The 12,618-nt window shown below is 48.0% G+C and overlaps 1 protein-coding gene across 2 annotated transcripts in view; it reads left to right on the top strand.

Annotated features, from left to right (window-relative positions):
• LOC105182480 (Golgi integral membrane protein 4) overlaps positions 1 to 12,228 on the top strand; it is a 13,844-nt gene extending 1,616 nt beyond the window's left edge. Inside the window, exons 2-7 of one of the 2 annotated variants that reach the window (XM_011139918.3) lie at positions 4,197 to 4,379; positions 4,671 to 5,146; positions 5,544 to 6,002; positions 9,951 to 10,369; positions 10,586 to 10,701; positions 10,784 to 12,228. In XM_011139918.3, the coding sequence (XP_011138220.2) occupies positions 4,199 to 4,379; positions 4,671 to 5,146; positions 5,544 to 6,002; positions 9,951 to 10,369; positions 10,586 to 10,701; positions 10,784 to 10,839 (1,707 nt within the window). In that variant the 5' untranslated portion in view covers positions 4,197 to 4,198 and the 3' untranslated portion in view covers positions 10,840 to 12,228. The remainder of the gene's footprint in view (positions 1 to 4,196; positions 4,380 to 4,670; positions 5,147 to 5,543; positions 6,003 to 9,950; positions 10,370 to 10,585; positions 10,702 to 10,783) is intronic. The other variant, XM_011139919.2, reaches the window with a different exon arrangement.
• The last annotated feature ends 390 nt before the right edge of the window (positions 12,229 to 12,618 follow it).

The following is a 12,618-nucleotide window of genomic DNA, read 5'->3' as shown; positions in this document are numbered from 1 at the left end:
TTCGCTTAGATTGCCGGTCTGCTGCGTGAGATCGACTGGAAGGCACGCGGCTTGTCTACGTGTCGCGTCGCCTCGCGTTAATGGTCGCGTGTGGCCAATTAATCCGACGTGGCCGATAATCGCCGATAGAAAAGCGACGATCGGGCGCGATCGAATTTTCGATCCGCGGCAGACGAGCGTCGAAACCGCGCGACGATTTTACGGGAGAAATGAAAAACTCACCGTGGAAAAACTGACCCTGCCGAGCGCAAATCGACGCTGATGAGGATTCGATTGATATTTTTGTCCGATCGAGACACCTCATAAAGTGACATAATTATGAAACTTTGCGTGAAAGTAAAGTAGTTCATCCATAATGCGAGACTATTTTTTGTTCGTGCGGAATACCAGTCTAAAGGGGGTGAAACCATTTTTCGAAAAAAAAAAGAAATTTTAATTTTTGGCGTATATCTTTTAAAATACGAGGCATATGCGAAAATGGTTTATATGAAAGTTGTGGTATATTTCATACTCTTTGCAATTGTGTATTCAGATTTTGCAAAATTGGAAAATTTGTGATACCGCCTCCGTCCTCCTCCAATTTTGCATTACGGATGAACTCTACTTTACCTTCACGCAAAATTTCGTAATTTTTCAAATTTTCGGGTTTCCTATCTTTCCTTGTCAGACGATTCTTTCTCTCTTCGGTGCTTTTGTTAATTTCTTTTTACACTGGGAAAAATGATGCGCGCAGTCGTCCGTGATCTTTTGTCTGACTTTCAGAACGTATCGGTCTCTCACTCGCTGGGAGAACTCTCCGGTTGAACTAAACATTCCGAAGCTCGGGCGAGAAATTACGGGCAACCTTTCTGTTCGCGATCGTGAATGCAGATAGCTCTTTTTTTTTTTTCTACACAACGTGTATCACGCGCGCGTCGAGCTGATCCTGCGTTCTCGCCACTTGTGATAACGACGAGTGCGATCGCAAAAGATCGCGCGCGAGTGTAAATAAAAGTCGAAACTGCTACATTCGCTGCTGCACAAATCTTTGAGAGTCATCAGATGCGATATAAAGTGCGATACAAGTGCAGAGAATAGCAGGGAGTACTTACGGCCAATACCTCTCTCGACGCTCTTATCGCGAAGATTATCGCGAAGATTATTAATAGGATAACAATAATAAGAGATTAATTCATCGGTAATCATGGGCTCACGGTTCCTTTTTTCACGAAATTACAGCACGAAATTACAGCTTGGACTGGAGTCGAGAAAAACTTTCCAACCTTTTTATTCGATCCTTTAACAGCCTTTAAAACCCTCGATAAGGCCTCTTCGTTGCATTTTTCTCTCGTGACGATACCTGCACGCTTTTATCCCGTAAACCTTTGCGCCTTTGTGAATTTCTTCGCTTAAACACGTTCCAGACTTTAAACCGAATTTTCATTTCTCAGCCAAATGATATCCCCAGTTTGTGACAGCTTCAAAATAATTTCTTAAGATCGGTTCAGTTAATTTCAATGCTAATTTTTTTCTCATCATTCTCTCCTCGCTCTGTCGAGTCTAGCTTGACGTCGCGTTTTCTTACAGCTGATCCAATAAACGAAATTTTTCTAACAAAATGTCAGTCGAATTACGGTAAGTCAGTAGGACGAAAGTACATTAGCCGCACCGCGATATCAATGAAAATTACTTGGAAAAATAATCGATTAATGCGTGATTGAGAAAATAATATACTCCGAGGCGCCGTCGGTTAACTAGTTTATCCTCGTCACGTGCGCTTTTTACGCCTCGTGCGCTTAAAACGAAGCACACTCGTAATAAGCCACTCGAGCGGCGCGAGGCGAGAGAAAAATCGAAGTATAAAGAAGCGTATGTGCAGCGAATTGTAGACGCGGCGTAAACAGCTTCGATGCGAGTGCGTAACTACAGCCTGTGCGCAGAATGATTCTTCATCGCGTACAATAAGCAGCAGCATGATGTCCTGTCGAAGAAGGTAGCGGGAGGTTGGACCCAAGGTTGGGCAAGATCGCGAGTCAAAGGTTCTTTCAATATGGATATCGAGGGGGCTTTTCTGGCCAGCCTACCGAGAGGGTTCGCAGCGGAAGCGAAGAAGACAATTCTTCCAACTGGCGAAAGTCAACGGAAGACGAATGACTTCTTCGGTTCCAGGTTCCAGAAGTGCCGACTCTCACGAGACGGTCGACTCTGATTATCTCTTTCGGAGGAGAAACATCGTGCTACTGCCTATTGTTACGCGCCGCCTCTCTATTTATACGCGCAATTAGGAGGCAGCACCCTGTTGTATATACCAGGAGCGACGCTTCCGCGCCCGGTATGGCGCCATGCCAGGAGGTGACGAGCGCCGAATCCGCGAGCGAGCAGCGTCGCGTCCCGCGCCAGCGGTGCGCGCGAGGACGCGTCGTCGGCATCGTCGTCGTCGGCGGCTTTGTCGTCGTTTTCGTCGCCGACGTCGTTATCGCCGCTGCCTCTACGTGTTCGTAAACGAAACAGGACTCATCGCGCGTGCTCCGAAATGTCAGTGAACTCGAATCCAGCTGCTAAGTAACCAACTACGCCATCCCTCCCTCTCTGCGCTCCGCCGTCTCCCCATTCCCTACGCGGGTAGAAGGCTCATGCCGCCTGGTGAAAATTCTCATTAATTTGCCCAGGTCGGAAAAAGAGCGGAGCGAACTGAAGGAAAGTTTACGCGAGCGGAAAGCCAAGTCCCGCGGAACGAACGACGCTCGATTCGACCGAGTCTTCGAGCGACCCCCCAGCGACCTCGTCGATCGATTCGCAACGTGTCCGGTCTCGTGGACTCGTTATACACGTATCCGTCGCGTTCGTTTGAATACTTGTTGCAATTTGCTGCGACTCGAGTCCGCTTGCCCGGAATAATGCGAGCAACTGAGCCGCGCGAGCGTTCGGTTGATAACGCGAACGTCGCAACTTCGCCAGACGAGTCTCTCTCCCTTCGCCGATCGAAGTTGCAATTTGTGTGCTTCCTTCGGTGAAATTCAATTCTCTCGCGAGAATGCAGGAATCGCGGGGAACGACCTCGCGGGTTATCAAAGGACTCGATTAGCGCGGCTAAAAAATCTGGCGAAAATTTCAGCGGCGTTCAGTTCGCGTCGGCTTCGCAGCTGGAAAGCGCCACGAAACGACGTGGAAAGCTACGAAAATGAAAGCTAAGCGATTCGTCGGACGAGACCTTGATGGCTACGTCAATAAAAGACATACGCGGTGTCCGGGAAATTCCGACTCGGATCCGGCGGTTCGGCGTTCTATTGTCGCGGTCAATGTTTGTTTAATTAATATCTCTCTCAAATTAATGTGCTAATCAATCCTCTCCGTCACGCGCGAACGCGAGAAATCGTCTCTGGGGGGAATATTCGTTAATAAGAACTACAGCTAATATGTGTAAACAACGAATATGCAACGCCTCCCTCCTTAAGGCACTTGTTTCACTTGCAAATTCAAGTATTTGCAAATTTTCGCGATAAGTCCCGTATCGTACAAATGCTGCGGTTGCATGCATTTTTGTCATATTTTATTTTCAGTGTGATAAATATACACATTTTAGAATCGACACGCATTCGCGCGCGCGCGCGCATGTGTGTGTGTTTATACATATTGACGATACGGCCGCGTACGCATTGTCGTCCTTCAAGTATGGTTAAAAGAAGGCGAGATTACACGGATACGATTACTTTTCTTTTTTTCCGCTCCTTGACCTCAGTTAGCATTTTCATTCGCCGCTTCGCTCGTGCCAACTTCGCTTCTGCGAGTCGCGAGTGAGAAAATTTGCAGAGTCCGAGGAGATCCATCGAGGAACGATGTTTGTCGCATTAATTATACCTTCGCGCGATCTCGCGATCTAATATTGACGCGATCGCGCCGGCCGTGTTTCCCGGCCCCAAGGACGTTAGATCCTCGCTCGTGCAGGCGTTACACGCTCGTCAAGGTAACAGGTCCGTCAAAAGTCTGTCACAACACCCGTCATTCTGACGCTCGTGCGAAACTCTGGCCCCGCCGCAACGAGAGCGTTAACGCACGTTAACCGCGCGAGGCTTGATTTGTGCGCCGGTGCGGCGGGCGTTACGCAACAAACAACGGGCATTGTAATACGCCCGTCGCAAGGAATGTCGCGCGATCTCGATGTCCGGAGATGTCCGCGTGAACGCCCGGTCTAAATGCACCTCGCTGTGTGTCGACAGGGATGAGCGGTTCGCGACTTGGCAGAGGCCGCGGCGGCCGCCTGGCTATTTACGCGGGCTGCGGGGTGCTGCTTTTCTTCCTGGTGTTCCTCTACCGCGCCGCCAACACCGAGATGACCAGGCTGCGGGAACTCCACCTCAAGTGCGCGCAGCAGCAGGAGGCGCTCGCCGCTCAGCTTCAAGGTGAGCGCGTCCCCCGTGGAATACGGCCGGCCACGTGTTACGGCTTGGGTCAGAATCATACATTACTGATGCCGCACTTAAGCTGAAGTAAATCGTGGACGCGGCGCGTGTTACTTCAGGGCCGTGCAATATTAAAACTCGGGGGATTCATCGCTAGGTCAGTAAAGGTGGATAACTCACGGACTTTCGGTCTTCCCCTCGTCGTAGCCGCGTTAAATCCGATTCCTCGATGATGACGCCATCCGTGTTTTGTTCAGGAATTTGTTCACGTCTTGTTGTTACTACTTTCAGTTATATTCGAGTACAAGGCTCGGCTGGAGAAGTCACTGGCCGAGGAGAAGAGCTCGAACGCCGCGGTGAAGCAAGAACTGCAGCAGCGCGCGTCGAGGGAGAAGTCGCTGCGTGACAAGGACAGCGTGGAAGCGATGCAGAGGTTTAACTCGCTCCAGCAGACTTACAAGCTTCTGCAGACGGAACATCAGGATCTGCAGGAGGAGTGTAAGAAACGTGAGAAGCAGGCGCTAGATGAAACCAGCAGGTTGGAGTCGACGCTGCAGGACCTGCGCGGCCGTATCCGGCAGGCGCAGGAGGAGAAGACGAAGTCGATGGAGAACTTGAAGACCAAGTACGCGAATTTGCAAATGAACATGGACAGGCTGCAGGACAAGTACAACGAGCAGTTGAACATGAAAGGCAAAACCGAGAATATCATCATGCACCTGCAGAAGGAAGTGTCTCAGCTCAAGCGGGAACTCGAGAAAACTAAGGTAAAGCGTGTTCGAATAATGTTTCACTACAATTGACTTTGCCAACGATTAAAAATTATGCATCAAACCGATTAGATCTTCGAACGAGTAAATTTATCAATATACAATTTACTTCTTTTCAAACGTATGCAAAATCAGTTGCTGCTTTCGCACACGCTTGCGCAAAGTCAAAGTTACGCGGACAAGATCCAAAATTATTATTATAAAATATAAATTATATAATATAAAAATATTAATTATAATGAAAAAAATGTTTAAACTCCGCGCATTAGAGATTACAATTCGATGAATCGACTAACCTTGATCGTTTGATGCCGATCACTCCAATCCGCAATCTGCAATCTCCAATATGATACAGGCTTAATAGCGTCCTGAATGTTATCAATACTCTCTCCAGAATTCCTACGCGAGAAGCACATCTCCGGGTCCGAGTCTGGTGAGTCCGGAGGCGTCGGCCTTGCAGAAGGATGGCGGCTCGCAGCCGATCCCAGCACCGCAGCAGCAGCAGCAGCAGCCGCCGCCGCCGCAAGCACAACAGGTAAGTTCGCTGCAGCCTCTACACGCACCTCGCGACAATCACGCGGACGGAGCAGCTGAGTCGGAGGAAAAGTTAAACGACGACGCCAATGAGCCGGCCGGCGACATTAGGTTCGTTCAGAGGAACGGTAACATCGTTCCAGCCGACGCGAGCGACCTGAAAGAGGTCGCCGGCGAGCAGCCTCCGCAATCGACTAACGACCTTCAGCAGAGGCAGCAAAAAAATGTTGTCGAGCGGCCGGATGTAGCGGAAAAGTTAGCTCCGCTCGGCAACGAGAACGGCGGCAAGAACGGACACAGCGAGGAGCAGAATAAGCAGGTAATACCGCCGCCGAATCGGCCTGACGACGGTGCGAGAAATAACGACATTCCGGTGGCGGGCTCGCAGGCCGAGGTGCCGCTAGTAGGGTCTCTCGTCGAGAAAACGTCCAGGACGGCCGCGCTCGACCGACCGGTCGCCGGTGTCGGGGCGCGCGCCGAAGACGACGAGCTGCAGGCTCTGCAGGACAGGGTGGGCGTAATCCTCAGCCATAGGGCGCATTGACGGGACGTCGGATCTCTCGCGTTTCACTTGTTGTTACTCGCGTTTACGGCTGGGTTATTTTCAACGTGTCCGAGAGCAATACGCCGCACGACCGGCCTCCACGGACACCTAATCCGTGTGGATTGCGCTCACGTGGAAGATCCCTGCGGTTTCCGCGCGGTGTGCGCATACGGATTGCCTTCTCATTTGCTCTCTTTCATTCCTCTCTCCCCCAACCCCCCTCTCTCTCTCTCTCTCTCTCTCTCTCTCTCTCTCTCTCTCTCTCTCTCTCTCTCTCTCTCTCTCTCTCTCTCTCTCTCTCTCTCACTCTCTCTCTCTCTCTCTCTCACTCTGTCTCTCTTTTTCTGATACTGATATCAGAATTTATATCAAACGTGACAAATAAACGATGTACGTATTCGATGCGTGTATAGATTTGTAAAAAGCGAAATTACCGTTTGCACCGCTACTACTTTCCCCGAGTGTTCCTTGGGATTAAAATCCACCTCGCGAGTCGGTGCAGGTCGCATTTTTCGTGCACGAAGAGATCGTTCTGCTTACGGTGATTGCGCGGTTTTTTTATTTTCTTTTTTCGAGGAACGTACAGTTCAACGCGCCGATTAATGAGCGCGATGCGCGGCGAGCGTGCTGTTTCCCGATGTCCTCGGAAGATTGCCCCATTTCTGATGTACGCTCTTCTGACGCTATGTTACGTGACGTATATGATAATAATAATCATTATTAATAGCGTTCTCAACGTTTACTATATGTGCTTTTATCTGTTACACTTAAAAAAAATATATATATACATATTTGTTTCTAGCGCGTATTATATACGAGGGTAGATTGAAAACTCTTTCCGACCTAACCAAGAGAAAACAAGATTTCACTCAAAGTTCAGTATTTGTCCAATATATGACAGTGAAAGAAACACAAAGAGTGAAGTTTGACATCATTTTAGCAATTCATTTATTTCTGACAGACTTTCAAAGTTACAGTTTGCTAACAACGGAGAAATTGGAGTATCGCGTCGTGAGAAAATTCCTTCGTTTAAAAGGGAAAATTCTTACGCGAATTAAATCTGAATTAGATTCAGTGTATGAAGATGCTGCTCCTTCATTTATGACCTGAAAACCTGGGCTGCTTCAAGCGTGACAGAACAAGCATTTTCGACGAGATACGCTCTGAAAGATAAAAAATCGCAACAAATGGATGAAATGATCGATTATGTCACCAAATCGTGATGGATGATCGTCGATTGATTTTAAAAGAGATAGTGGAGGCTGCTGGCATCTCATACGAACGGACGAACAACATTTTACATGAGGAATTAAGTATGAAAAAGCTGAGCGCGCGTTGGGTGCCGCGTTTGCTCACTGTTGATCAAAGACGACATCGGTTGAACATTTCACGATCGTGTCTTGAGCGTTTCAAGCCGAAAAGGATTTTTTACGGCGTTTTTATTGCCGACGAAACTTGGATCCATCACTACACACCGGAGACAAAAGAACGGTCAAAACAATGGACTGCAAAGGACGAATCGATTCCGAAGAAAGCAAAAGCAATTCCGTCGGCTGGCAAGGTGAAGGCCATCATTTCTTTGGGATTCCCATGGGATAATTTTTGTGGACTAAGGGAAAACAATCACCGGAGAATATTATGCCGGGTTATTACGTTTGGACATGAAAATCAAGAATAAATTTGGCCGCATTTGGCCTAAAAGAAATTCTCCTTCATCAGGACAATATACATCGGTCCACAAATCAGCAGTTACGACGGCGAAATTGTACGAATTAATTCCACATCCATCGTAGTCTCCAGATTTGGCTCCGTGCGATTTTTTCCTGTTGCCAAATAATAAGAAAATAGCTATCTGGGAAAACGTTTTCGTCGGATGCTGAAGTGACAAGTATCGTTAATGACCATTTTTCGGGTTTAGACAAAAGTTATTATATATACTGAAGCGGGTCTAGAAAAACGCTGGGCCAAGTGTATAAAGTTGAAGGGAGACTTCGTTGACAAAATAAATTTCATGTAGCTCAAAAGAATGTTTTTTTTTTTTTTCTCGGTCATGTCGGAAACTTTTCAATCTACCCTCGTGTGTGTATCGATCTTGTAAAAGTGGGAGCTGTATCCAGTGTTAACGAGCAATATCGTTTGTAGTCATTGTCCGACGATTTGAATCATGTTCCTTTCAATGGGTTCTGAGGTGACACAAGTCTCTCGCAGACATCGGAGAAACGTCGTCCTAATCTCGGCGAGATATTCTTTAGGTACCTCGCATATGTTATATACGTTTTTTCGGCCGCCGTGTTTGTCCGTGCGTCTTTCACAGGCACACCTCCGCCTCGACTTGTGAGCGCGAACAATTCGCGGGCGAACATGCCGCGTCGAATGTTTCGAGGACGTAGATAGACACTCTCCAGTAGTCGTGTAATCTTTCCGACCGATCTCTCGCCCTCTTTGCAAGGCATGCTTTTGTCACTTTGGAAACGAGACGATTCATGTATATGTATAATGGCTCGTGAGCCGTCCTGAATGTGCCTGTACATCTGTGTTCCACGATGCATTAATAAATTGTTATTATGTTTATTCGCTTGTGCATTTTTATTGGCAACCTCGTACAACCTAACTCACCCTACTAGCAGCTTTCGCATCGCGCCTCTTAACTTACCACCGCCGTCGAGCGGCGTTTCGCTCTTACGGCGAAGAGAGCCGCCGGGGTTTACGCCTTTCGCCAGCCTGAAGAGAGTAGTCCGATCTGTCTAATAACCAGAACTGCGATCACGAGAAGCTTGTGTCTTTTTACTCACGTAGTGCCGTAGTAGTTGTAGCTTTCCTTCCGTTGCACTGGAACTGCACCAAATAACGCAACTTTGAGCGAGAATGCTAATAACGTACTGCGTTTACAAGTTCCTCCGTTGAATATCGCTAGCTGGGACGTCAGCTCCCCCCCCCATTTCGTACGTGAATAAGTGTCTTTTGGAATAGACCAATCTTCGTGCGCGCGTGTCATGTGTTTGAGATTATAATGCGCCGTGGACGATTTATGCGGCGAGATCGCGACGTGAAACGTCGTAACAAATCGCGCCGAACTAACAAAGAGAAATTGGAGACCGTGCAATTTCCTTAACGCGCGAGCTCGTCTATATCTAATGTGATGCATGCAGTAGCGAGAAACATTGAATAAAATTTGAATTTATTCGGCGACGATACCACGTCATGTACCACACTTTCCCGAAGAATGTCAATGCGCAGGGTGTCGTGTTTAACGCGTGAAACGCGTGATAGAAGCATTCATGATTCAAAGTCGGGTCGAGTGGGAAATTATTGTGCATACTCATAAGTAAAAACGAATTATTCCGACATGACGAGAATGAAATGGAATCCCGGATGGTCGCTTAATCGAGTCGGAGAGAATACATAAATATACGTAGCAAAATACGTAACGTTAATATCTCGCAACGTTGTACATTCTGCGAGCCATCGTAATTTTTATGTCGCTTGCTCTCACGACTCGTGGCGATAATACATGAAGAGTCGTGAATATTAGCCACGTGACTTCCGTCTCTTCAGCAGACCTTGAGTCAATATTGTGTAAAACGTATCTCAGCGCTTTTTCAAATTCAAATCGACGAGACGACCGCTCGGAAAACCGTGCGCTGAAATCGGCGACAGGTCGAGAACGACCTGATCGCGCGTGACCGCGTGTGAAAAACGTTTTCCCATTCTTTTCTTTTGCAGAACGTGGCGTACGACGCCGTGAATTCACGGCGAACGGAGAACTCCTCCACCATAGCGAGCGCGAGCAACCTGGTGTCGCCGTCTCTCGACAAGGTGCCGTCGCCGCACAGGCCGAAGGTCAAACTGCCAATCGGCGTACTGCCGATCCCGGAGATCCGAGAGGACGACAAGAAGTCGGAGGAGGGGATCCGAAAGCGGGAGGATACTGCTCACAATCCACCGCCGAAGTTCGTCCCGGCGAATCCCGATAGCAAGGAGAAGGAGGCGGTCGTCGAGGCCGGCAATCTGGACCCCCCGTTTGTCGCGAACCCCCCTGTGCGCCACGTCGGCGAGCAGATTGAGAGGAGAATGAACGACGGCTGGTTCAAGGTGGGACCCGGAGTGCAGGAAATCGGCGAGGAGCTGAATCGAGTTCCTGGGTGAGCAGGTCGTTCTTCTGTTCAGCGACGTTCACTCTCCGGCAGCCGGATGAATAAATTTCAACACGATGTATCGTACCGCGTTTAACGTAATCAGACATTCGTATACTCATAGTCGTTGTTAAGTACCACGAATACATACATATATGTAAAATATATATTAAAATATAGTATTACTTCGAGTACATATTTTTGCAAGGTACTTTCTGATTCCAGACTGGACGACGGGCAGGCTAACGGCGGCGACGACCAGTACGACGGCGGCGAATACGACAAGGAACCTCAGCAAAAGAACGATATTCGACTGGCGGAGGGCGAGGACGAGGGGGAAGGTAATTTGAGATCGATCGAATAGTAGTCCGGCGCGCAGCCTCGAGTCGCGATCATGAAATCATTCTCGCATCTGAATTTCAGACGAGGGCGACATGTTTGAATATCCGCATAATCTGAACCAGAGGAAACGGGAATAAAGTCGGCGTCGTTCTGACCTTTCTACGCGACCGATCGGATGGCACGAGTGGAAGCCGGGTGAAAAATAGATGATCTGACCTGACCTGACCGATATACGCAAGATTGGCAAAACTGATGAGAATCACGTTCGAGCTTAATCGACAGCGAATAGTATTCAAGTGTCATAAGCAACTATTCGATGCCATTTTGCGAGGGGCGTGCGATAATTAGCTGAACACTCACCCACGGGCGAAGTACTCTCATAGAAGACTCGACTAGCAGACTGATTAGCGGATTTGAACCACGATGGACCATGCCCGGCGAGAGGACACGTCCGGCTGATCGATCGATCCAACTCTACAATTCGCACGCGATCTTAGCTAATTCTATGTATGATAGTTTATACACACGGTACAAAATGTCGCGTCAGCCGGCTCCGCCACGTCCGACGAGATAGGGGAGGAGGCGGGAGAGAGGGAATTGGACGGCGGTAATCGGCATGCGCGACCGCGACGCAGGCTCTCGACGAGGGGAAAACGAGAATAAAGGAACACAGACTGTATTTTTCTAGAATTAAGAGATCTGCAATGTGCACGAGATGAGTACGTCAAGGGTGACTTAACTGCACGTTTTACTTAAGACACTCGTGACATTGTTGACTAGTACAAGTGCGGTAGCTTGGGCTTATACATTGCATTAGCGGGACTAACTGCGCCTAACGACAAGAGTGCGTTCTAACGAGAGTCTCCACCGAGCGATCATCTCGTAGATGTCGAATTCATCGGATGGATTTCTCTCTTGGACGTGAATTTCAGCATCGTATAATTTATGTACAAATTCCCATCGCCGTTATCACCGTTTTCCTCCGCACGGCTTCCTTTGTACTGTTGCTGTGCGTCAGAGTCCTGTTTTCCCCACGAAGTTATTTTCTGTCCGAAATAATTGATGATATATTTTTGTTCACGTACATTTTGTTCAGTAATATCCTGAGTCTTCTGAACGAACGGTGATGATTTTTGAGTCCGTTCCGTCAGCTGTTGCAAGATTTCAGATGTCGAGGAGGATCCAACATGGACCAAAGTGCGTTTTCGATGTTATTCCACGCTGTCTGTTATTCATTCGCGCGTCTAGTAATCGCTAGTTGCGCGTTTACGAAGATACCCGCGAGTACGCGTTATTGCACACAGACTTCCACACACTGAAGAGTACTCAAATTACACGAGCGAAATATCACATGAGTCTGTGAAAAATGTCTGTGCGAAAAATGATCCGGTATCTTTCCCTCACTTTTCTTGCCACGTCGAGACAAATTTTACGATGGTACAAAACAGCTCCGTGTGATCACTCGCAAGACACCAATGACTACGTCTAGTGTTGCGATCTTGGTAGAAAAAAAAAAACAAAAAAAACAAATGCATGCGGTGTAAAGTTATCTCTATCGATGCTGTCTAAACCCGGTTTACGGTACCGTTATCACTGCGACAATGGCACATCGCACGTGCGACTCGACCTCATCCTCAGCCTCATTAGCACGGCTCACATTAGTTACATTATCGACGATCCCTTCACAATCATGTGGTTTTTATTTCCCTTCTCCTCTTACCGATGTCCGTTGTCGCTGACGATCGTAGATTATATATATTTTTAATGTCTATTTTTAACAAGTCGAAGAAAGACTCTGTAATTAACACTGACGGCGACGATGTCGCGGTCTGGATGTAGCGATAACAAAGAAAGAAAGAAGTAACGATCGACATTTCGACGGGAGAGAACGAGAGAATTTGCGACCTCTATTTATT

Source organism: Harpegnathos saltator, unplaced genomic scaffold (assembly GCF_003227715.2).
Source record: "Harpegnathos saltator strain DR-91 unplaced genomic scaffold, Hsal_v8.6 scaffold522, whole genome shotgun sequence".
NCBI classification, from domain to species: Eukaryota; Metazoa; Arthropoda; class Insecta; order Hymenoptera; family Formicidae; genus Harpegnathos; species Harpegnathos saltator.
Note: the sequence above shows the minus strand (reverse complement) of the source record. Positions and strands in the feature narration are given on the sequence as shown.